Source organism: Lentinus tigrinus (genome assembly GCF_003813185.1).
Source record: "Lentinus tigrinus ALCF2SS1-7 unplaced genomic scaffold L226scaffold_7, whole genome shotgun sequence".
NCBI lineage: Eukaryota > Fungi > Basidiomycota > Agaricomycetes > Polyporales > Polyporaceae > Lentinus > Lentinus tigrinus.
Window position 1 is genome coordinate 58,147 of NW_027137916.1, and position 23,480 is coordinate 81,626.

General features: G+C 55.1%; 10 protein-coding genes across 10 annotated transcripts; 6 read left to right on the forward strand and 4 right to left on the reverse strand.

Moving 5' to 3' along the window:
- The first annotated feature begins 1,220 nt into the window (after positions 1-1,220).
- L226DRAFT_532793 (GMC oxidoreductase) lies at positions 1,221-4,573 on the forward strand. The gene is made up of 18 exons (XM_067680334.1): positions 1,221-1,530; positions 1,589-1,671; positions 1,722-1,818; positions 1,872-1,899; positions 1,959-1,981; positions 2,034-2,056; positions 2,114-2,175; positions 2,236-2,418; positions 2,475-2,555; positions 2,634-2,808; positions 2,880-2,915; positions 2,982-3,059; positions 3,125-3,230; positions 3,293-3,496; positions 3,606-3,763; positions 3,829-4,103; positions 4,170-4,193; positions 4,257-4,573. The coding sequence occupies exons 1-18, from the start codon at positions 1,445-1,447 to the stop codon at positions 4,338-4,340; spliced, it is 1,806 nt and encodes a 601-aa protein (XP_067537340.1). The 5' UTR covers positions 1,221-1,444; the 3' UTR covers positions 4,341-4,573.
- A 565-nt stretch (positions 4,574-5,138) lies between these two features.
- L226DRAFT_521514 (NADH:flavin oxidoreductase/NADH oxidase) lies at positions 5,139-6,601 on the forward strand (the record flags this gene model as incomplete). The annotated part of the gene is made up of 6 exons (XM_067678706.1): positions 5,139-5,414; positions 5,475-5,652; positions 5,719-5,979; positions 6,046-6,179; positions 6,234-6,377; positions 6,443-6,601. The coding sequence occupies 6 exons, from the start codon at positions 5,139-5,141 to the stop codon at positions 6,599-6,601; spliced, it is 1,152 nt and encodes a 383-aa protein (XP_067537341.1).
- A 146-nt stretch (positions 6,602-6,747) lies between these two features.
- Positions 6,748-7,388, forward strand: L226DRAFT_611210 (uncharacterized protein; the record flags this gene model as incomplete). Its single annotated transcript, XM_067686251.1, has 1 exon — positions 6,748-7,388. Exon 1 carries the CDS (start codon positions 6,816-6,818, stop codon positions 7,386-7,388), a length of 573 nt encoding a protein of 190 aa, XP_067537342.1. The 5' UTR covers positions 6,748-6,815.
- A 77-nt stretch (positions 7,389-7,465) lies between these two features.
- Positions 7,466-8,248, forward strand: L226DRAFT_532796 (uncharacterized protein). Its single transcript, XM_067680335.1, has 3 exons — positions 7,466-7,689; positions 7,759-7,974; positions 8,038-8,248. Exons 1-3 carry the CDS (start codon positions 7,484-7,486, stop codon positions 8,057-8,059), a joined length of 444 nt encoding a protein of 147 aa, XP_067537343.1. The 5' UTR covers positions 7,466-7,483; the 3' UTR covers positions 8,060-8,248.
- A 3,931-nt stretch (positions 8,249-12,179) lies between these two features.
- On the reverse strand, positions 12,180-12,452 carry L226DRAFT_430938 (uncharacterized protein; the record flags this gene model as incomplete). The annotated part of the gene is made up of 1 exon (XM_067674697.1): positions 12,180-12,452. A coding segment is annotated over one exon (273 nt), but the record flags the coding sequence as incomplete, so codon positions are not given.
- Positions 12,453-13,336: 884 nt separating this feature from the next.
- L226DRAFT_442588 (uncharacterized protein) lies at positions 13,337-13,807 on the reverse strand (the record flags this gene model as incomplete). The annotated part of the gene is made up of 1 exon (XM_067674833.1): positions 13,337-13,807. A coding segment is annotated over one exon (471 nt), but the record flags the coding sequence as incomplete, so codon positions are not given.
- A 1,791-nt stretch (positions 13,808-15,598) lies between these two features.
- On the forward strand, positions 15,599-16,653 carry L226DRAFT_350586 (uncharacterized protein). Its single transcript, XM_067674140.1, has 3 exons — positions 15,599-16,173; positions 16,245-16,556; positions 16,625-16,653. The coding sequence occupies exons 1-2, from the start codon at positions 15,771-15,773 to the stop codon at positions 16,478-16,480; spliced, it is 639 nt and encodes a 212-aa protein (XP_067537346.1). The 5' UTR covers positions 15,599-15,770; the 3' UTR covers positions 16,481-16,556; positions 16,625-16,653.
- A 2,474-nt stretch (positions 16,654-19,127) lies between these two features.
- L226DRAFT_521518 (uncharacterized protein) lies at positions 19,128-20,233 on the forward strand (the record flags this gene model as incomplete). Its single annotated transcript, XM_067678707.1, has 2 exons — positions 19,128-19,447; positions 19,513-20,233. 2 exons carry the CDS (start codon positions 19,128-19,130, stop codon positions 20,231-20,233), a joined length of 1,041 nt encoding a protein of 346 aa, XP_067537347.1.
- Positions 20,234-20,310: 77 nt separating this feature from the next.
- Positions 20,311-21,109, reverse strand: L226DRAFT_350629 (uncharacterized protein). The gene is made up of 2 exons (XM_067674141.1): positions 20,553-21,109; positions 20,311-20,499 (listed from the first exon to the last, which is right to left on the reverse strand). The coding sequence occupies exons 1-2, from the start codon at positions 21,023-21,025 to the stop codon at positions 20,463-20,465; spliced, it is 510 nt and encodes a 169-aa protein (XP_067537348.1). The 5' UTR covers positions 21,026-21,109; the 3' UTR covers positions 20,311-20,462.
- Positions 21,110-21,884: 775 nt separating this feature from the next.
- On the reverse strand, positions 21,885-23,245 carry L226DRAFT_482950 (uncharacterized protein). The gene is made up of 4 exons (XM_067676989.1): positions 23,222-23,245; positions 22,815-23,163; positions 22,061-22,763; positions 21,885-21,999 (listed from the first exon to the last, which is right to left on the reverse strand). The coding sequence occupies exons 2-4, from the start codon at positions 23,156-23,158 to the stop codon at positions 21,976-21,978; spliced, it is 1,071 nt and encodes a 356-aa protein (XP_067537349.1). The 5' UTR covers positions 23,159-23,163; positions 23,222-23,245; the 3' UTR covers positions 21,885-21,975.
- Between the last annotated feature and the right edge of the window lie 235 nt (positions 23,246-23,480).

Consider the following 23,480-nt stretch of genomic DNA (forward strand, 5'->3'; position numbering starts at 1 on the left):
GGTGGGTACTCGGTTTGGTAGTCGGAGGCTCTTGGATGGTAGACAGATCATCCGCCGATATGGGGCGTATCATGATGGCCACACGGGATGCAGATACACTGGTCTACCTCGGATCCATGCATGGCGCAGCGAGCACAAGGCGGCGATGTACACAGGCAGTGGGCAAGCTTCAACGTTCTCGCTGCATCACTGTCACCTGTGCCACTCTTCGGAAGTAGCCGCCAGCCCGGCGCCGGGCCGACCGTGAGCGCCTGTCACCGACTCGGAGTCTGAACCTAGACTTCGTCCGACTGGGTCGCATCTGACAGGTCCTCGTATGTTCTCACTTCTCTTGCGCACACCTTCTACGACTCAGAACATCAACTGAGCTGCTGTCTTCCAAGATGCGTGATCTCTGTCCTCTCGACACGCCGTGTTCAAGCCAAGGCCGGGTGCATACATGATACATCCTCCATCGGAAGACTTCGCGCGCAGTGCCCACCGGTGTACTGTTACCGTGTACAGGTACGTGCTTCGACATCGAATATCGTGTCCCGGCTCTTCTTTGTTGAATATATCCGGCCTCTCAGCGGACCACAAAAGTGTCAACTGTCGTCCAACAGTGGTTCCATATCAAGGGTCCAGGACCACCTGAGACATCCACGCAGAGCGCCAGACGGATCCAGTGTGATAATCCTGAACATTGACATATCGGTACTGCATCGGTGGGCATGTTCACATCCATATGTGCTCACTGACTTACCCACGGCTTCCCTCCTCAGACCACACACGGATCAGCGCGGCCACGCCCATGTTCCTGCGCAATGATAGTACCGCATCGCAGCATTGAGGGTGTTCCAGGCGCGACTGCTCGAGGTTACTTCTCCGATATGGAAGGTACCAGGCTGTCAGAGAACGCCGTCGTGACGTTGTGCCGCTGCAGACGGATGCAGTACGCGCCAGCTGTGCTCCATACTTAGGTCCCGCAGTGCCGGCTCAGAATGCTTCGTCGGCAACCTCGCAGTCACTCTAGTTGACGGATGCAGCACATGTTCTTCGTTCTTCTGCATATCCGCTCCTCCACGAGTTGTCTTACGCAGACTCGTCTTGCGCTCTTAGTCGGATCAGGAAGGCAACCACAGCCTTCCCACCGATCTAGTCAGAACCTCCCTAGTCAGAACGTCCTGCCGTTCTGACCATCTATTCGATACCGCCGTGGCCATCATCTTCGATCACATTCTCGTCACGTAAGCAGGCCCTGTCGGGCTTCTTTTGGGGCATGTTCGTATGTTCTCCGAGTCGAGGTAAGCGCAGTTTACGCTCAAGGTTTTGGCCTGGTGCGTTCTAAGTGTCCTTGGGAAACGCTTCACCTCTGCACCTTATATCACTCACTCCAGCGCAGTGTGTCTCTAGTCACTAGCACTACCCGACTGCGAGCACTCCTCGACCATCTCAACAAGCCACCATGACCACAGCCGAAGAATTCGCGTCGCACTCCTTCGACTACGTCATCATCGGGGGCGGTACTGCTGGCCTTGTCATGGCCGCTCGGTAGGCTATTTGGTACTAAGCTCGCTCGCATGTCTGTGTACTGACTGTCGTCTTGCAGGCTCTCTGAAGACCCCTCTGTGAAGGTCGGCGTTATCGAAGCTGGAGCCAACCATGCCAACGTCGACAGCGTCGACATTCCAGGTATGCCCCTCCTCTTGCGGGCGGCGAACAAGGCGCTGACCTCTTGTCAGGTCTGGCTGGGAGCAACATGTTCAACCCCACTTTTGACTGGACGTTCCAGTCTGTCCCGCAGAAACATGCCAACGATCGTGTCATCCCTCAGAACCGGTATGCGACAGCACACGTCTCTCATTTCAGCAGACTGACCGTGGTGTATACAGTGGCAAAGGATTGGGTGGCTCGTCGATGGTGAATATCGTACTAGTTTATCGTGCTGAGGCATTCCTTACTCACATATCTGTGCTCAGATCAACTTCGGAAACTTCCACCGGTGAGGACCCAGCGAATTCGCTTTACTCACTCTCATACTGACTCCGTTGCAGTGGCCCAGCTCACGAGTACAACGGTGCGCATCATAGCATCCTTTCCTGCCCAAGTAACACTTGCTGACATGAGCGTGCAGCGATCGAGGCCCTGGGCAACCCCGGGTGGAACTGGGACGAGTTCCTCAAGTACTTGAAGAAGGCGCGTCCTCCCCAGCAGTCTCACATGCGCATATACCCATGCTGACTCGTCCGCTCGTAGGTCGAGACCACGCTCCCGTCTCCCGCGAACGCCAACCCGGAGTACAAACTCGCGAGTCCGGACCCCAAGTTCCACGGGACCTCTGGCCCGATCTTCAAGAGCTACCCGACGCACATCGCCGCCCTGCACGTCCCGTTCAGCGATGCCTTCAGCGCGCTCGGCGTGCCCCGGAATCCAGACCCGGTACGTCCAGACTCGCTTTGTTACGCAATGAGCCCTGATCGAGCTCGCGCGCGCAGTACAACGGAGAGAATGTCGGCCTCATGACGATGTATAGCGCCGTCAACCCGAAGACTGTGACGAGGAGTTACGCAGCCAACGTTCGTACCTTCTGTGTGAATCGCTCGTGACACCGACACAGAAAGCTGAACATCTGTATTTGTATCTGACACTTACAGGCGTACTACGAGCCGAACGCAGGGCGCAAGAACCTCGTCGTGCTGACCAACACGCTGGTCTCGCGCATCATCTTCGAGCCCGGGTCGACACCGCTGAAAGCGACTGGGGTGGAATTCCTGAGCGACGACAAGAAGTATGTGGCTTCGGTCAAGAAGGAGGTCATCCTTTCTGCTGGTAAGTGACTCGTGTGCGAATCTGTGCTCTGCCTTTGTGTTTGGCTGAGAGGGCTCTCCTCCTACTACAAGGTGCCTTGCAGACTCCGCAAGTCCTCGAGCTTTCCGGTACGTGACGTTAGATGCGGCATGTCTATATCCTAGCAACGACTGACGACGCTACCGCGATCACAGGTATCGGCAACAAGGACATCTTGAGCAAACATGGCATCGAGACTCTCGTCGACCTCCCGGGCGTAGGAGAGAACCTCCGTAAGTCTATCCGTACCTCACGATCGTGCGCACCCACTGACATCGCACCACTCCGACTCTGACAGAGGACCACCCGTACATCTCCGCCACGCACGAGATCGACCCGAGCAACGACACGCTCGACTTCCTCTGGGACGCGCCCGAGCAGATCGGCGCGCAGATGGAGCTCTAGTGCGTCCCTCCTCGTCCGCCATCTTCGTTTTATACTGACCGTAATAACGTCCCTGTTGCAGCAAAACGCAGAAATCCGGCTTCCTGACCTCCCAGCCGTCAGCCATGTACGCGTTCGTGTCGACGAAGAACCTCGCGACGGAGGAGCAGCTCCGGGAGTGGAAGGTCAAGGCGGAGAAGGCGATCCAGGACGCCCCGCAAGGGCTGCAGGGCCTGCTTAGGTTCCAGCTCCAGTGGCTCCTCAGCCCGTCGTCCGGAGAGGCCGAGTGAGTCTCGTTCGTTTTCGTTCGCAAGCATGGGACACAGAGCTGACGAGCGACGATATTCCTGCTACTGCCGTTGTTACTGTTACTCCTACTCCTAACTCCTACATAGGATCATCCCTTACCCTGGGTTCTTCCCTGGCACTGGCCTGAAGCCCGTTCCCAAGTCGCGCTACTCGACGATGATGTGCTCCACGATGCACCCCTTCTCGCGCGGTACTGTCCACATCGCCTCCGCGGACCCCAAGACACCTCCCGCGATCGACCCCAGTGCGTCCCTCCTCCCTCTCATAGCCCTCGCATTCACTGCCCGCTCACGCTCCACTCACCCACAGACTACTTCGCAAACACGCTCGACCTCGACGTCCTGCTCGCCAGCCTCAAGTTCGCGCTCAAAGTGTACGCAACGCGCCCGATCAAGGAGACGGTCATACGCCGCATCGCGCCCCCGCCTGAGCTGGGCGAGTCGGACGAGGCGCTCGTCGAGTACATCAAGGGCGGGTTCGGGTGCGTGTTCCACCCCGTCGGGACGGCGGCGATGCTCCCGCGCAAGGACGGCGGTGTGGTGGACCCGGAGCTGAAGGTGTATGGGACGGCGAACCTGCGCGTTGTGAGTACCGGGGTTGGGTTTTACCTGCGAGTATGGGGTGCTGATTCCTGAATGATTGCGATATAGGTCGATGCGTCTATCTTGCCTTTGGTGAGTAGTATTGACTATGAATGATGCATATGCAGGTGGAGGGAAGCTGACTCCGTTTTGCAGGAAATGGCGGGACACATCCAGGCGACGGTGTATGCGCTCGCTGAGAAGGCTTCGGATCTCATCTTGAAGAAGCGCACTGTGTGACTCTCGGTCTCCCGGGCTGTGCGTGCGGGCGTACGCCGTATCCTGAAACCGCGTGGTAGAGAGTCGACGGGATGAGTGTTGAACTTGCTGGCATGTTTTGGTCGCGGTGTAAGAAGAGTATGGGAGTGTCAAGACGAAGATATTTGGTTCGAAGACTTTGAGAGCAATTGGAGTCGTTGTAACATTACAGAGCACCTGGTTTCTTGGACGAATTACATGCATGGTCTGGACGAGTGCTGGCGTGAGCTTGTCGGAGGCTTCAGATTCCAAGTTGGCAGTCTCACATGAGGCTTAGGAGAGAATTTGGGTCCTTCTCCATGCTACACCTAGTGAATTTCCGATACAGTCAGGATACAGACCTTCAAATATAATTAGGACCCTCAGGTTGCATTGGATGTGCTTCAAGTTCGCGGTAAGGGTACAGTAGCGCCCGGCCGTATGCCCGAGAATGGAAAGGCCGGTAACTCCGGGCCCGCTTGGTCAGCTTGCCAGCTGTTGCGTCAGAGTCAGCCTGCGATTCTCGCGCGATAACCATTACGCTGTTCAAAACTTCAAGCTTCAAGTTGTGCTTAATCTTGATGCTCACCAGCTCCGCTTACACTGCGAATCCGGGATATCACCTCATGCAATGTGTAGGTGCTGCCGCGTCATCTAGTGTCCGAATTAACCGGAATATGTCCGCCTTCTCAACCTTGGCGAGGCGAGAGGGTTTATAAAAGGCACTCATGTTGCATCTCTGATCCCCTAAACCACCCAAACGAACATATAAGATCGTTTTCTACACCCGTTGTACACAGCATGTCCTCTGGGTCCGGTCCCGTTCCCACTCTCTTTCGGCCGATCCAGGTCGGCGACATCAAGCTCGCCCACCGCGTCGTCCTCGCCCCTCAGACACGTCTCCGCAACACCGCGGAGCACGTCCCGACGGACCTCTCCGTCGAGTTTTACGCTCAGCGCGCGAGCGTTCCAGGCACGCTGCTCATCACCGAGGCGACGTACATCTCACCTCAGGCGAGTGGCCAGCCCTTTGCGCCCGGCATCTGGAATGACGAGCAGATTGCTGCTTGGAGGAAGGTCCGTCTGCTTTTGTTTTCATGCTCCATCGTTTCGATGATGCACATAACGTATACTTAGGTCACGGATGCTGTTCATGCGAAGGGCTCGTACATCTTCCTCCAGCTCTGGGCATTGGGTCGAGCTGCGCGCCCCGAGTTATTCCATAAGGAGTTCCCCGACTATCCATACGTGTCCGCATCACCAATCCCGCTTAAAGAACGTCCCAACGACGTTCCTAGGGAACTGACCAAGGACGGTACGGCCTTGTTATCGCAGACGATGCGCATATACTGACACTGGCGTCTCTCCCGCGTTCATACAGAGATCAAGGAGTACGTCCGGTGGTACGCCACGGCCGCCAAGAACGCGATCAAGGCCGGCTTCGATGGCGTCGAGGTGCACAGTGCGACCGGCTACCTCATCGACCAGTTCCTCCAGGACGTCTCGAACAAGCGCACGGACGAGTATGGTGGCTCCATTGAGAACCGCGCCCGGTTCGCTCTTGAGGTCCTCGACGCGGTCGTCGCGGCCGTCGGCGCGAAGAAGGTTGCTATCCGTCTCAGTCCGTGGTCGGTTTATCAAGGTACGTCCTGCATCTACGCACGGCTTCATTCTTCTCTTATATGCTGACGCACGAATGTGTCTGTAGATATGCGCATGGAGGACCCCATCCCCCAGTTCTCGTATCTTGTCCAACAGCTGAAAGCCAGACACCCCGATTTTGCATACATCCATCTCATCACTCTTAACGCCATTTTCAGCAAGGGCCCCGAGGATCCCTCGGTACGCTATCACGTCACCCCTCGATGATGGCTGATTTGATGCTCATTGCCGGAGTGTTCACAGAAGGAGTCCTTCATCAACGACATCTGGGCTCCCAGACCGCTGATCACCTGCGGAGGGTACGACCGCGAGTCCGGTCTAAAGGTCGCAGAGGAGACGGGGCATCTCATCGGCTACGCGCGTGCGTTCTCCGCGAACGTAAGTGTCTCTCCTTCCTGTTCCTTGTGTGGAGGAACGGATGGCTGACTAGATGGATTGGTTAGCCGGATCTTCCGTTCCGGTTGCGGAAGAACATCAAGCTCAACGAGGTGGACCTCGAATCCCTTTACACGCCGAGCACCGAGAAGGGATACACGACTTACCCGTTCTCCGAGGAGTTTCTGAAGGCGCAGGCGGAGGGGGAGATACGACTAGATGTATGAGCGTGGTGGGGTTGTACAAAGCTTGCGTTAGCCTCTACGCCACAGCGAGCTTGGACCGGTACCAAAGCACGCTTGGACTCCCTGCACTTGCGGCACTTCATGTGTCAGGGCCTCGCTTTGACCTATGAGTGGTATAAGTTTGAGCGAGCGAGATGGGAGGTGTTTCCCATAACCCTTCGATTTCGACCGACCATTCCTCGCCACCCAGTACACCATGTCTTTTCCGTTCCCCGACGATGGAAACTCCATCCACTACATAACCCCCACTGCGAGTCAGATAAGCTCCCACTCGGCTCTAGGAAACTGGGATGGAAGCAGGCCTCCGCCGCCTCCGAACCGTAACCACGCACCGGCCGCACCGGCCTACGTCACGCCGCACGTACCACCTCCGATCCACAACAATCCGCCCTTTCCTCCCGCGCCCTCGCACGCAGGAGGAGCGCAGGTGCATGGGCCACACATGGCAGTACCTGGCGGACACGCCCCTGCCGCTGCTGTGTATGGTGGTACCAGCAACTTTGGCGCAGTCTCTTCGCACGCCGCTCATGGACAATACACCGGCGCGTTTCCACATGGCCCCGCTGGCGTGCACGGGCCAATGTTGTCCGTACCTGGCCAATGCGCGCCCACGACTTTGCAGGCTGAATGGCGAGGCAGCAGCAGCGTCGCGAGTGGCTTTCAGCAAGTCGCGCACCGCGGATACGCCCCGGAACCCCTCCCACCGACCATCAGCTCGATCCATGAAGAGTCTGGCCAGGCCCAGAGACCGGCATGCACTCATTGGTGAGCATGTCCCAGCCAATCCTTTATGCCCTCGAGGCTGACAATGATATTGAATATCTTTTTTTCAGCTATCTCTCATCGAGGAACTGCGACAGGTCAATGCCTTCTTGTGGCAGATGTCAGGCAGACGGTTTGGCCTCGACATGTGTCTATCAATCGGTAACGGATACGCGAGCAGTCACGTACAAGGTCGTCATGGACGTCCTCGATGAATATTATCAAACCCAGAGCAAGTTGCCGACCTATGAGGAGCGGCTTATGCTTGCCAGGCGGACAGGATGCCGAACGGAGGATATCAAAAACTGGTGCGCAACCTCCAGTGCCAGTGCACCGTCGATCTTGATACAATCTGAACGCAATGTCTGATCCTCCAGGTTTGGCGGAAAGCGCTACCGCGATCCCAACTATGTTCCAAGTGATGTTTCCTCTAGGAGCCTCACTGGCAAGAAGCCAAACAAGAAAGTGAACGGAGTTCAAACAGCCTTCCTTGAAGACTATCTCCGTAGGAATGACAATCCGAATGGACCACAGCGTGATTGGATAGCTGAACAGCTTGGAATGGCTTTGGACACTGAGCGCATACAAAACTGGTTTGTTCCACTCGTTATCATTTTATTCAGAGAGCTCATAGATTCAAAAATGCACTTACATAGGTTCAAAGGTCGTAGATGTTGAGCGAACAAGCCGGACAAGCAGTACTGCATTCCGACTGCTGGTCTATCAGGGTCAATTGAACGGGTATTGTAATCAAGTTGAATGCATGAAGTGCTTTCCAATGATCGAATAGCCTGGCTGGCGTGTGTCACGGCGGAGTAGGTCGTCAATCATGTTGTTTGCCACCTTCATGTAGCGAGGTTGTCCAGCTCAGAATTGTATCAAATACTACATAATTTCAATGCGATATCAAGTTGTTATCTAAACGCACGTTGAACCACATTGCGAGCCTTCCCATGACCTCGAGCACAGGAATAGGGGCATTCGGAGAGTCCGGGCAAGTACATACTAGTTCGGATGGCATCGCGAAACCAGTACAGCACACGGCTCCAAGCTAACAACCTAGAGATCACCGCCGTGGTCGGCTCCGCGCGCAATAATGGCAGGCTCCACAGTGGCCATCCAGACAAGCGGCACATTCCCACTGCGGGGCCTTCGGGGTGAAGGGCAGCAGTGATACGACCAGGCGGAGGAGACACGCCAGGAGGAGGAAGGGAGAATGTACCAGCTCGAAGCTGAGGATAGATCCTCGCTTCGAGGGTGCTTATATTCACGAAACGTACAGAGCGTAATAAAGCCTGCTTAAGTCTAGTAAACGTCGGACCTGAGACTAAGACTAATCGGACTTTAATTGTACTTGATCGTAATGTAAGCTTAGTATGGACTCCGATCGTAATTTACTGTGCCACATTGAACTCCGATTATAATGTACAGTGATCAGTATGGACTCCGAGCGATCGTAACAAATACCCCCCGCTCAAGAATCGTGTCCTCACGATTCCGTGTGTGCGATCTCGGCTAGTGTCCACGCTCGATTGCCTCCGCCTTTCCATCTAGTCCATCTGCGTGTCCAATTCTCCCATCCTCTCTCATCTGGGTCTAGGAACTCGGGCCTGCGCGACCGGGGAGCAATAGTGATGACGGGCATGCGAGGAGCGGCGGGATTGTGGGCATGAAAGGTGTCGAGTAATGGTTTAACAGTACTGGTGAGTTGTGTTCGCTTCTCCCATGTGTTCTCTGACCGCGGCTTGCCTTTCCACTTCACTAGGTACTGCAGTCCGCCGCGCACCACCTTGGAGTCCAGAATCTCCTCGGGTTCCGGCACTGTGTCGGTTACATCTGGCGCCGTTACTTCCATGGGACTCTGGTTAGGGAACTCGGGCGGATGGGCTGGCGACAGGAGGGCTTCGTTGAAGACGGGATGGATCGCTTTCCATTGCTTCGGGAGCTTCAGCCGGTACGCGCTGGAGCCCACCTTAGCTTGAACTTGAAAAGGTCCGTATCGTTTGTCTTCTAATTTTTTATTCAGTCGCTCGCTCGAGATGTGGAACGAGTCGAGCAGCACCCAGTCCCCCACATTATATTGAACTGCCTTTCTCCGGTGCTTATCGTACTTTCTTTTCATAGTATCCTTCGCCATCTTCAACGCTACCGCCGCCTGTCCTGCGATGCTCTTCAACCGCGCAGCAAATTGTTCCGCCCCCTCCGCTGCGACTGTCTTTTTCGTCTCTACCCCCGTAAATGCATGTCTCCCATGTGTCATATAGAACGGCGAGAACCCCGTGGCCGAGTGCTTCCTGTTCCGGAACGCAAACATCGCGAGTGGCAGCCAGTCCGCCCAGTCGTCCTGGCGATGACCAACAAAGATACGAAGGTAATTTTCAATCTCCTGATTGATCCTTTCCGTCTGGCCGTCCGTCTGTGGATGGTAGGCCGTGCTAGGGTTTCCTTGAATGCCCAGCTTACGGTATAGATCTCGGATGAATGAGGAGACAAAAATGGACCCTCGGTCTGAGTATATGCGTTGTGGCAGTCCGTGGTTCGCGTAGACGTGTTTGATGAACAGGTTCGCCCACCCTTCCGACGTGAGCTCGTCAGTGCAGGGTACTGCAATGAAGTCTTTCGACTTCATGTCTACGATGACAAGGATGGCATTGTCTCCATGTGATCCCGGGAGGTGCGTGATCATGTCTACAGAAATGTATTCCCAATTGTACTCTGGGATGGGGTTTGGGTTCAGTGGTGCCGCGCGAGGTCGATGATCGATCTTGGACTTCTGACAGATGGCGCATCCTTTGACATATGCGCGAATGTCCTTACGCATAGATGGCCACCAATAGGATCGAAAAACAAGTTCCTGAGTCTTCTCGCGACCCGGATGCCCCGCACTGACTGAGTCGTGATGCGCAGCAATGATGCGGCCGCGCAGACCCTTGTCATTAGGCACTACCAACTTCCCCCTTCTGTAGATGAGACCGTCCTCGGTCGTCTCAAAGTCACCATCTTTACCAACCCGGTCGGTTACGGATTTGTCAAGAAGGTTAGTCATTGCCAGACAGTCCTTCTGGATATCATCCATACCGTGTACGGTTACAGGTCGGAACCATTCAGGCTTTAGTAATGTGATGTCATCATTTGCGTCGTCACCAATGTCATGATCAGGGCGACGAGATAACGCATCCGATTTGCCCATGGTTCTACCAGGTCGGTGTACGAGCGCGAAATCATAGTCCTGCAAAGTGATAACCCAACGCGCTTGTCTCGGATTGAGATGTTGCGGCTTCCTGAAATATTCGAGATTCTTATGATCTGTAAAGATCTCGAACGTTTGATTGGCTCCCTTCAGGAAGTGCCGCCACTCATCAAGCGCTGTCATGATGGCTAACATTTCGCGGTCATAGATTTCATAGTTACGCTCTGCCGGTGATAGAGATTTTGAGAGAAATGCAATGGTCCGCCACCGTCCGTCTTGCTTCTGCGCGAGCTCAGCCCCAAGCGCGAACTTTGAAGCATCACATTCTAGCCTGAAAGGATCATGGTCATTAGGGACTGCGAGTACCGGTGCAGAGGTAATCGCAATCTTGATCCTTTCAAAGGCCTGACGTTCAGCTTCAGTCCACTGCCATAGAGCCATTCCGGTCAATCTATTCAACGGCGCGGCAATCTTCGAGAAGTCTCGGATAAAGCGACGATAGAAATTTGCAAATCCAAGGAACACCTGTACATCCCGTTTGGACTTAGGGATAGGCCAACCGGTTACACCGGCAACCTTAGCAGGGTCCATTTTTACAATTCCAGGAGCAATAATGTGACCGAGATATTCGGTCTCCTGGACTTCGAATTCGCATTTCTCTGGCTTCACCGTTAACTGATTGTCTCGTAAGATTTGTAATACCTGCCGGACTATCGACCTATGCTCTTCGAGGCTCTCCGAGAAGATCAGGATATCATCTAAATATACAATAACTTTGCCTTTCAAGATGAGGTCACGAAAAATATCGTTCATCATCATTTGAAAGGTTGAAGGGCTGTTCGACAGTCCGAAGAACATGACAAGAGGTTCATATAAGCCGCGATTGGTCAGGAACGCAGCCTTCTCCTCGTCACCCTCCTTCATGCGTATGTTATTGTAACCCCATCGAATATCTAACTTAGTGAAATAATTCGCACCCTTAAGTCGGTTGAGAAGCTCCGACATCAAAGGTAAGGGATATTTATTCTTTTTCGTCATGTCGTTCAATCTCCGATAGTCCTGGACCGGTCGGAGTTTCCCGTCTTTCTTTTTGACGAAGAAGAATGGTGCACCCCATGGGGACTTAGATGGTCTTATTCGTCCCGTGCGAAGATTTTCTTCCAAGAAAGTATCTAGGGCATCCTGCTCCTCGAGTGTCATTGGGTAGACCTTTCCGCAGTAGGGCTTAGCATCTGGTAGCAGCTCGATAACGTGGTCATAGGGGCGATGTTCCGGAAGTATATTAAATGTTTCTTCCGAAAATACATCCCTGAAGTCCCGATAGTGTTCCGGGACCATCTGTTCAAATGTCTGCTGCACCTTAGCCTTGTGTTGTTCAATAGCAATATCCATCGCTACAGAACTTCGAGCCCTGATATGTACTGCATTCAGATATTCCCGCCGAGACTTCAGATAGGACGAGATGTTCAGCTTGAAGATCTGTTCACCCTCACTTATGACACGCTGACACTGGGAAGGGCATCGATTAAATTCAACTGTCTTCTTTTGCCAATCTATCGAGGGATTATGATGCTCAATCCACTCGTGGCCCAAGAATAAGTCTGCCTTTCCGAGGTCGGTCACCAAGAACTGCAAACGCTCTCGGTGATCTCCAATGCGTAGCCATAGCAAGACGTAGTGGGTGATCGATCCTCCCACGTTCGGAGTGCCGTCCGCATTGAACACCGGTATCAGCTTCTCGAACGGGTGCATCGTAAGTCCAGCTCGTCGTACCAAGTCCCTATGTACACATGATCCCGTGCAACCCGTGTCCAACAATCCTATCAAGTCCGTCTGCCCGCCCGTCTCAGGATTCTCGATGGTCAGCGGGATGTCCAACTGGCGCCTTGCGCCGGACCCCCGCACCACCTTGAAATACCGAGGCCCCTCCGTTGTGATGCTAAGGGCATTGATTTGATCGTCCGCCGCACTCGGACATTTTTCGATGTTTTTGGTTTTTGTATTGCTGTTACTACTAGTACAAGAGGAAAACGACAAAGAGGAATGAAGCACCGGTTTAACCCGCCGGCCGCGCTCAGCGTGAGACGCCTCTTCGGGATGAGTCACATGCGACGAGGGTAGAGGTGTCGCGGTAGAAGTCGAAGGGAAGGGAGTCGAAGTTGAAGTTAAGATGGATGACGAGTCGTATATGTCGTCGTAGTCCGGGGGAATGAAATGGTGAAGAGCCGAGAATGGGTTCGTTGTCGCTATTGTACACGGAGTCGAAGAGATAAGTGATGGAGATGGGGAGTGCGTAGATGCGGTTACGCGCTCCCGCTGTCGAAACCCTGCGCCGCGAAGTCTTCGGGATCTTCAGCGGCGAAGTGGCGGATGGCCTCGATGAAGTCATCGCGCTCGTCCGGGTCTTCCCAGTGTCGACGGATGCGCTGTTGTTGCGCGTTCCGGTTGGGGATGTGCCACGGGGATTTGCACGATCCGGCCTCGGACTTCTTTTGGCCGCACTTGATGCATGCGCGATCGAGGTCCATGGGTTGTCCGCGGCCTCCGTACGTGATGCCGGTACCATCGCGCTTGAATGCGGGAGAAGTAGACGTCTGGGAAGGGAGTGGCGCGCTCGCAGTTCGAGAGCTTGACGTGGTGGTCGACGAAGTGGGAGTGCAAGTAGTGGTGACGGTGGTGTGGGATGTTGTCGAGGTCTGAGACGTCGGTGCGGTGCCGCGCAGGATGATCTGGCCCTTACGCCAGAGCGTGTCGATGTCGGTGATGCGCTTCTTCCATGCGTCGTAGTCAGCGGGGTCGGTGCCGGAGGCGTAAATAGTCTGGATGATAGACTTTTTGGCGTTGCGCTGCAGGAGGTCGATAACGTGCGCCTCGGACGTTTGGAAGCCGGCCTGGTCGACGAGCTCCTCAAAGTCCTGGAAGAAGTCGTTGGCCTCGCGCTGACCCATGAAACACTGCTCCAACCGCGCTTGTGCGGTCTTCGCTAGGTTCGGGTCGACGTAGACTCCGTCGAGCTCGGTCCAGAAGTCCGCGAGGGTCGCGAAGTCCCAGTGTGCGCCCTGGTGGTGCTTCTTGGTGAATGACTGGCGCCAGCGTTCGACGTGCTCACCTCGGACAAAAGAGATGATGGTAGTGATCGCTCGATTCTTGTCCAGGCTTCCCACGTAGAGCTGTACTTGCTGCTTCCAGGCGTCGTATCGCGCCTTAGTCCCATCGAAGGTGTCAGGCTCTTTGATTTTGGTGGGGGCGGTCGAGGGACGGAGGCGCGAGAAGAGCGTGGTGATCGCTTGCTCGACGTAGGGTTGCGTAGTCGGATCGAGTTGATGCGCCATCGCTCCTGCTGCTCGAGTAGCTTGGGGTGGGGAGTTGGAGTGGTTGGTTTGCGGGGAAGAGAGGCGTGAAGAGGGGGACGCGCGGGCGATGGGTGTGATGTCAAAGTGGGAGTCAAGTCGTCCGAGCTGCGAGGTGACGTCGCGGTACCGGTTCGGACAGGGGGTCGCGTCGCACTCGACGAAATTGTCGGTGTCGACGTTGAACCAGCAGTCGCGCTCGGTGTCGGATCGTCGCGCGTGGAACGCTCTCGAGCAGGGGAGGGCAGGTGGGGAGGGTGAAGTGCGCTCCGAGGGTAGGTCTTGAGAGGGGGAGCGCGGTCTGCGCTCGTCGGGGAGGAGGGTGCGGGCAGCAATATTGACGGACGGGGCGTAGCGTAGTCGTAGTCCATGTAATGAATAACTCGTCCCACCGTCTAGTGCACGGTGCGCCAGCGATCGAGTTATTTAGGCTCGACCCGGACAGGAGGACGGGTGTGTAGCGTGCAGGGCTCGCCGAGACAACACTCGGGGGCTCGAACTCTGCAGAGGCTGTAACGCGCCTGCCTCAAAAGGCTGACTGACGCGTGGGGGAATGTTGTACAGGAGTATGCTATAGTAGAGTAGAAGAATTAGCGACAAGACGCGTAATGAGAACTATACCGTATGAGCTATAGTACTACTAAGGTCTCCGGGTAGGGTTGTGATCGAGGAATTGTGTCGTCGGGAAGGGTCGTCCGATGTCACGGGAGGTGTCGCTGAGATTGTCGGAGAGGTGTCGCGTGTCGGGGAAGGTCGTCCCGAGGTGCGAGGAGTAGAGGGGTTGGAGGGATGGAGGAGATCGGATGGTGGTGTCGGAAAGAGGAGAGATGAGCGCTTCTGCTGTGCACCAGCGGTCACGCGTAGTACGAGTGAGGACGCTCTCGAGCCCGCTAGATGCCGCGGACGCGAGAGGAAGGGAGCAGCTTCGAGCTTATGATACGACCAGGCGGAGGAGACACGCCAGGAGGAGGAAGGGAGAATGTACCAGCTCGAAGCTGAGGATAGATCCTCGCTTCGAGGGTGCTTATATTCACGAAACGTACAGAGCGTAATAAAGCCTGCTTAAGTCTAGTAAACGTCGGACCTGAGACTAAGACTAATCGGACTTTAATTGTACTTGATCGTAATGTAAGCTTAGTATGGACTCCGATCGTAATTTACTGTGCCACATTGAACGCCGATTATAATGTACAGTGATCAGTATGGACTCCGAGCGATCGTAACATTAGCGAAACGGCCGGACATGATACCGTTTTGCTTTTCCGCGGGGAGTGCTGGCCGGCGTCTGTTTCTTATTGTCTTCAACACGCCATCGAAGCGCATCGATGGTCTCGCGGCTCTCACTGAAATCTTCATTATGGTGCCAATGCGTCCTGCAAGACAATCAGACCGGCGGGAGAAGCATCTGCTCTTATTGTCTTGCGCGCGAAATCGATGCATAACATTGATTCTAGGAGGTGCTTGGGAGGTGCGTGTTCCGCCCGCATATGGCATAGACAACGCTCGCGAACGCTGACTCTTTTTGTTCTGCAGGTCCATGCGAGTCATGGGTGTTAGCTTTAGTTGAATGGTCGGGCATTCCATGGGTGCCGCGTTGCATCAAGTGCTGCAGCCATGCGCGCGACCGTCGCGGCGAGGCGATTGCGGAAAAGGCGCAGGTCCAGTCAGGATAAGACCTCTAGCTACGAGTGCCCCACCCCCACTCACCAGCTCGACGCACGGTCTCCGGTCTCCAAGAAGTGCTTGACGCACGTCTCGATCTCTGCATCCCATCGAACATCCTAGCCCACATACCCACACGCACTCGTCCAGCCTACCCTCCCGCTACCCACGCCACCTACCAGTGACAATGGCCTCTTTCATCTCGTCCAAAGCCCGCTCTTTATTCGGAGGCTCCTCTGCATCTCCTGCCTCCCCGACTGGCGACCTCGCCCTCCGTCCTTTCAGCATGGCTTCGAGCGTCACCGTTGTCCCTCCCTCTCCCGTCCCGCCCTCGCATCAGCAAGAGTCCACGCTCGCGACGCTCCAGTACCAGCAGAGCCTCATGGCGGACTTCTGGAGTGGTTCGGCGGCTCGCGCACCCTCCCCACCGACCTCATCGTCGACCCACACGACCTCCACGGGGAGTTCCGGAGGGAGGAAGAGCAAGTGGGCGAACGCAATCATGGTGCAGGAGGCAGAGAGAAGTGCGCGGATGCAGGTCATGCCGGAGCCTAAGACGCGCGCGAGATTGTTCTTCCTTCTTGGTTTTGGTGAGTGTGCCACTGCGTTGTACCACATGCAGCAGGCGCTGATCATGCCGCACCGCGCGCACGATTACCAGTGTTTCCCTTGTCGTGGCTCCTCGGCGCCTCCCTCCTCTTCTACACCCCGACGCCGCATCCCGAGATCACCAGCCTCCCCGTGCACTCGACCGAGGAACGCGAACGCCGCCTCGCTGCGTACCACAAGGCGGAGACGAAGTGGGCGAAGCGCTGTCTCTGGGCATGGATGTGCGTCATGGCCATCGTGCCTGTCATCGTCGTCGCCGCCGTCCTGGCGAGCAAGCACGGCTCATGACGTGCCTCCGCGTAACTTCAAAACACCAAAACACGATCTGTACTCTAGACTTCCGCGAATGCTCGGGTCCCTCCAGGTACGCTGCGCCCAATGCTGCTGCATTCGTGCTAGTCCATGGCTGACGACGATTATTATCCACCGCAGTTAGCGATCCGCGCACCTATTACAATCCCATATGTACTGTAGCATACCCATCCTCCCGAGATTCCCATGCGCCGCCAGATGGTGTCCACTCCCTTCAGCCACTGCTCCCACACTAACTGCGACACTCACGCCACCTAGGCGATCTCGACACCCTCGTATCCTATCAGCCGGAGACTTAATACGCCCTTCATGTCTCCCCGGAACCCGTTAACCGCGCGGACTCTCACGACATCGTGCCCTGCTTCTGCCCGTCCTGTTATGTATTCTACCACCTGCGCGCAGTCCCCCGTATTCTCCTTCGCGAGTCGTAGGTCTGTAGCCTGAGCTCCGCCCATGTAATGTCTCTCCGTGTGTATTACTGTACTCTACTATCCGCTTAGATGCCGGCACGCAACTTACTCGTGCGCCTGCTGGACCTCGAGAAGTGCCTTAAGTCTTAAGTTCGCTCCCTCGCCCCGAGAAGTCCAGCGGATCACGAACGGGGCATGTCGTCATCCTGCCTCCCGGAATGTACTAGGCTGCAAGCGTGCAGATTCGAGCGTGTCTGACATGTTCGAGGGCGCGACCGAGTGGGAGAGAGGCGAAGATGTCCTCGGTGCCGCACCGATCGCACTGCGCCGAACGTCATCGCACTCTTCAAGTTAATCTTTCTCGTGGATGAGACAAGAGACTCGCTGTAAGTACTCTACATGTATCTGGTATGTTGCAAGCAGAGGCAAGCGGCTGCACCCTCAGCTTCGGGAACTGCCGGAGTCGGCTATCTTGGGGTGTCCTGCCACGCAGACTGCAGCGAGTCTGTCTGTCACCACCGTTGCTGTCCTCTCTGATCTTGCCTCCGAGATGCGGAGGCAACGTGTTTCCGACATTTCTTGGTTCTCTTTGCTTATAAGTGTACCTTGACTACGCACTGGTTCGGGCTTATGAGAGCGTACAGGTAAGCCTCTCCTCGTCTGATCCACGATTTAGTACACTGCCTCAAGCAATACTAGGATTCTAAGTTGCTTCAATGTATTCGACGGACCCCGTGTCAGTGCCAAGGAAGAACTCGGAGAAGTAAAGTATTCTCCGTCAATCTAGGGCGCACGCAGCCCGCACTGAATAGGCCGGACTCTCACCGGCGGCCTGTCAATCATGGCGAGCTGCAGGTGCGTGTTTCTGAAGCCCTTCCGCTCTCGTCACTCATCATAACATGTCTTACGCAGCAAAGACTTCTATCCTCTCACCCTAGCACGCGTGTGGTCTATGTGGCTCCCAGTTAGCCGCGTGTATCACGAATACACACCTGTATGAGCATGGCGCGGGGTCCGAGTGGCACACGCCGGTTCTGCTCGCGGGCATGTGCCACCCGCATAATAGCCATAGCATGGACCTGTCCGGGACTACGAACATCGCGGGTCCTTATTCCCAGGCATGCCTCGAGTGAGGACGATGTGGACTGAATAGACTCGTTGCTGCGGCCGCACGTCCGAATTTGCATCAAGCTAATGCGGTACGTCACCACGAGCCGAATACAAGGCGATACGGCTGTGGTACCGTTCATTGTGTCCGTGTGGCTTTCGCCTCCGCTGCCTTTGTCTGCTGAAGTAGGAAGGCTATTGTACCAGCTCGTGGCCGCCGCTTTATCTGTCCGCTCCGAGGCCTTTTCTCTTACCCTTTCCTCCGTCTGGAATCGACTCGAGCCCGGGATAGCCCCTCTCAAACCTCAACTCTTTGTTTCAGCTGAATTCTGATACTCAACGCCATGTGCGAGCACGAACTGTACGTCTGCGGCGTCGGTTATGTCGGAGGCGCGAGAAGCTCACCTTCTCTCTTTCAGGATCGGGGACTACTATCGTGGTTGTGGCGTATGTGCATCTCTGCTCTCTCTTTGGCTGCGCTCTGATTAACGTGTACTGTTTGAAGCACTTTCACGGGAGATACTACTCTGGAGAGCGGGTCGACTGTATGTCGCCGAGATGCAAGACCAGCGCCGCACACGCACATCCCGCCACCATGGCTTGCCGCTGTCCCGCTGTAAGTGGTTTCATCGTATTTTCCCTGTGTCACATGTAAATCTTGGTGCAGGTTGTTACGAACAGGAACAAGCCGCAGAACATGTTCCAAGGGAAGCATCCTGACTGCGTGTAACTCTGAAGTCTAGAGCCTGAGACCGATTCCGAGTATTTCTTTTCGTGTACACTGTCCGACCCCCTCTTTACTCTGAGAGTCGCACACTACTATTGCAATGCTAGCGTACTAGTACTCTCTCACATTATGCTCAATCAATGATACGTCTGCACATCCCACCTCGCTCCTCGTGCTGGCCGGACTCCTCGTCACGGCCGCGCGTTACATACGCGTGACGTAACGCGTCATTCTCCGCGACCCCGTTACAGCGCCCTTGCGGGTTTTCTGCTGACGACGTCCACCATCGCTACTTCTCGTCGTCTCTTTTGTGAGTCTTGAAACACAGAACTGAACCTGCACGCCATGTGTTGACTCACTGATGCCACAGTAGCTCATCATGGCCGACGAACTCCGGACGAGGAAAAGGGCCCGTCTGGAAGAGCCCGATCAGGAATTGCCGCAGGACGACTCGGAGTTTTGGTTTGAAGATGGGACGATTATTCTCCACGCACACGAGGACGTGCGCTTCTGTGTCTATAAGGGAGTCCTCGCCGAGCATTCTTCTGTGTTCGCAGACATGTTCTCGTTCCCCCAACCGCCCCCTACCGCAGCTGGCGGGGGAATAGACGTTTGTCAGTGTCCAGTCGTCCACCTAGAGGACAAGGTGGAGGACCTTCGACACGTTCTTCGTGCTCTCTTTCCGAACAAACACACACTGTGAGTCAGTGTCTACTCTGTCGTCGCACCATTAATGCTGATGTGTCGTGTCACCTACTTACCAGGAACGTCCGAACGGGACCACGCGAACTCACCTACGAGGTAATTGCAGCATACGTTCGCATCGGGCACAAGTATCAGATCGACGATCTTGTCCAGCAGTCGCTCGACTACCTCCGGCAGTACTACGTCGCCGACTTTGATAGGTGGACTTCACGCGTCTTTACTGCCAATCGGGCACCTCATGGATTCCAGTTGGATTCATGGTATTTCCATAGACAACACGCCATTGGTATCGTCAACATCGCCCGGCTCACCGGCTGCACTTCCATTCTTCCGACAGCACTGCTATGCTGCTGTAGGCTCACCACCAAAGAGCTACTCAAAGGAGTAGAGGTCGAAGACGGCATTCGCGAGCTATTGGAAGAGGAAGATGTAGAGCGCTGCCTCGAGGCGAAGGTCATGCTGATGCAGAAGTCTACTCGTATGATCCTTCAGGTGTTCAACGATGCATGCCTCACCAAACGCCGCCGGTGCAAGACGTCGAGAAGGTGCCGTATAGGCATTGAAGTGACGTTCCGTAGCCTCGAGGACGATGTGGATATGATTGCCAACGACGATCCCTTCTTTGGCGCGTCCTACTTTCTGGAAATGGGCGACACCGACGATCCCATATGCCGGTTCTGTCGAATGGCGCTTACAGACGACCTGATCGAGGAACAGCGGAAGATCTGGAGCCAACTCCCGAGTATCCTGAGCTTGAAGATTGACGGCTGGGCCAAATAGTCTCGTTTTTGACCAAGGTATGGTCTTCCCGTCTGTTGGGTAACCTCGCTAACAGTGTTCTGATAACAGGCCACGCATGAAAGCGCTGCCTCTGTCTTCCGAAGGCTCTGCACTTCGGCGCAACAAGCTGACGCCGCCTGTACTCCGGGTACTCGTACATATCCGTCATGCGGAGGAACGCATAGTGTTCTTGATTATGGCATGTACGGTACTCCGTCATCTCCCCCCTTCAATTGGCGATCGCCGTCAATCGCGTAGTCGTCGAACTTTGTAGATCTTAGTCAAGTTCAAGCGCATCTTCGAAATGACAGCGACAAACCTAGTTGGAGTCTTTCTCTTCGGGCCACCCTTCCACAGTGATGTCGAAGATGCGGGGTAACCTCGCCCACATACTTCGTTGCTCAGCGCGAACCGATCGTTCAGCTTCTCGGAGCAATCACCACAGATTCCCCTCCACCTCTCCCAGAATTTCTTGAAATAGGCTGACCAGTCGTCAAAGGGCTTGTACATCGGGAAGTACTCTGGTGTCTCCGCGTGGTCCAGTAGTAGATACTGTATCCTTTGTCGGCATCTGCTCCTTGACAAGCAACCATGCATATCGTAGAGGGCAAACGCTTTGATGACTGCGCCCGAAGCTGCAAGTGCCAAGTTCCGCGCTCCTGACATGCAACGCTTCAGGTCGTCTTCGCTCAGCCGCTCTTGAGTCCCATCGGGGCGTGTAAATCCCGTGACGAGCTGGTCGGCATCGAGGAGCAACAGACTGCGAGGGCGCTGGGTAACAGCGCGTCGCATTGAGCAAGTCGCGCGAGATTGACTACACCAATGGCGAAGAGCTTGGATTCGTGGCCGCCCCACTCGACAGGAACTTGATACTGGTTGTGCTTGAGCCACTGTTGCCAGATATCGAAGTCGGTGGTGAAGTACCTCTTGAGGTACGAGAGCGACTGATCGAACAGCGTGTCTACTTGGTATTTGTGCCCCAGTCGAAGGTAGGCTGCAATTGTTTCATATGTCGTACTCGGAGGATGAGCATCCAAATGAACGAATCTGGATATACAGTTCATGAGGAATAGTGAGGAGGATAACGACAATATCTCACGTGGCGCCCTTTCGGGGGAGCAGAGCTCGAAGAACGTGACGGAGATCTTCAGGGCTATCTTCTTCCAGGGGTACAATGGGACAGCCGTGTGCACGGTCTGTTGCTGCGGACTTCGGTTGCGGAAGAGAGAACATGTCCGCGAACACGGGCGAGTGGTCTGCGAGCACGCGCATATAGACGCGAAACTCCACGTTCCTTGCGACGAGAATGACCGAGCCATCCTCAAACCAGAACTCTTCATCTCTCTGGCGCTGTCCTGGAGCGTCTTCGTCGTCGGTACGTGTCTTCTTCGTTGGCGCCACCCCAGTCACCCGCCACTCTGGGTCGCTCTGACCGTCCGAGTCGTCTTCACGGGACCGTTTCCTGGAGAAGAGCGTTGACATCTGAGATGGTTGCATGTCAGTATCGGCATATCAGCCTCGCAGAGAGATACTATTACATGGAATTCTTGTGGTTGTAGAACGATGGTGGACCGGTCTCAGCAGCCTGAGTTACGCGACGTGGCACGGCGGCCTCGGCCACTTTGAAGACCATCGATCACGTGTATGCTTAAGGGAGGCGCTAAGGCCAATAGCGAAGTTCAAGTTGGATTCGGTTGAAGGCTAACAATACACAGACTGTCCCTTGCTATTCGCGTTTCTGCTCAAGGGGTACTCTCAGAATATTCCTGCGACATATGATCTCAATGATTACGGGACATCGGTGAAACAGGACCTCAAGGAACATACCTCATCTTCCCCCTCATCCGCTTGTCCTGACCAGCCTTCGACGGTGATACCCAGAAGTTGCGGCAATTGATTCCATGTCCTCCGCTGTCCATTCTCGAGCCGAGATCGAAGAATTCGCTGACACGTCGCACAGATAATCAGCGCGTGCCTCGATCCCTCAGTGTAATAACTCCAAGGGCGGAAAGGATGGTGGTCGGCGATTGTCCGTGAATCGTCTGTATAACTGTAGAGGAGCGCTTGAACTCCCCTCTGACACTCCTTCCGAGAGAGACACTCAGGAGAGGTAAACGGTGCAAATGCCTCTAGCATGACACGGGCGGATGCCTGGGTGAGTTTGTTCAGTGCCGTGAAGCAAAGTGCCGTATCCTCCTCGGTAAGCTTCTCCTTGGTCCCATCCTTGCGTTCGAAGCCTTGAAGGAGCTCTGAGCCCTCAAGCGTGCAGCAGACAGAGAGAGCCGCGGGCAGGATCGACCCGCATGCCGTCAGTCGGGAGATATTTACTACTCCTATGGCCTGCACCGGGGTCCACGACTCTGGGACGTAGTCCTTGTATGTTTTCCACTTTTCGAAGTCGGTCGGGAAGTAGTGCCTGAGGAAGTCGAGGGCTTGAGCGAGTAGATGGTCCATCTGGTACTTGTGACCGAGTCGAACGTAGGCAGAGATCGCATCGAATGTGGCTATCTGTGGCTCTACCGAGACAAGGCTGAGTACATGGTCAGTGCGTATGATAATGCTAAGGGCAAAGGAGGCAGACCTCGCGTACGTCTTCGGGTAGAGTGCTCGAAGAATATAGCGGATGTCTTCGGGGATATCATCAAGATAGACGACTGGACAGTCAAGAGGTAGCGCGCCGGCAGGGGGAGACGCAGGTTGCGGGATAGAGAACATGTCCGCGAATACCGAGGAGTGATCCGCGAGGATGCCTTTGTATACGCGAAACTGGACATTTCGCGCAACCAGTATGATCGTACCATCCTGGTACCAGAATTCTCCATCGCGTACAAAGCCGTATGCGTCAAGGCATGTCTTCTTCGTCTGAGCCGGGCTGGCCTCGACGTCGTCTTCTCGCGGTCGTTTGCTGGAGGTCGACGCGAACATCAGGCCTAGTACTATCGATAGTCATCAGATGATCGCGATTAACTGAGTTGCATTCAGGCTTACAGATGTAGCCCAAGTCCCCGCTTGTGAACGGGGGAGCTGCTCAGAGCATGAGAGAGGAAAAAGTTGAAGTAACAGTCGTCAAGGCTCAGGCTGCTGTTGGTGCACGTGACGGACGCGTGACGTAACGCGACACCTCACACCTCGTCACGGCGCGCGCCACACGCTTTCTTCTGGCTCGCGACGCCTTTCGTGCGCACATCATCAGTACATCTACACAACATTGAGATCGATACTGCTATCAGTACAATAACCACACAAC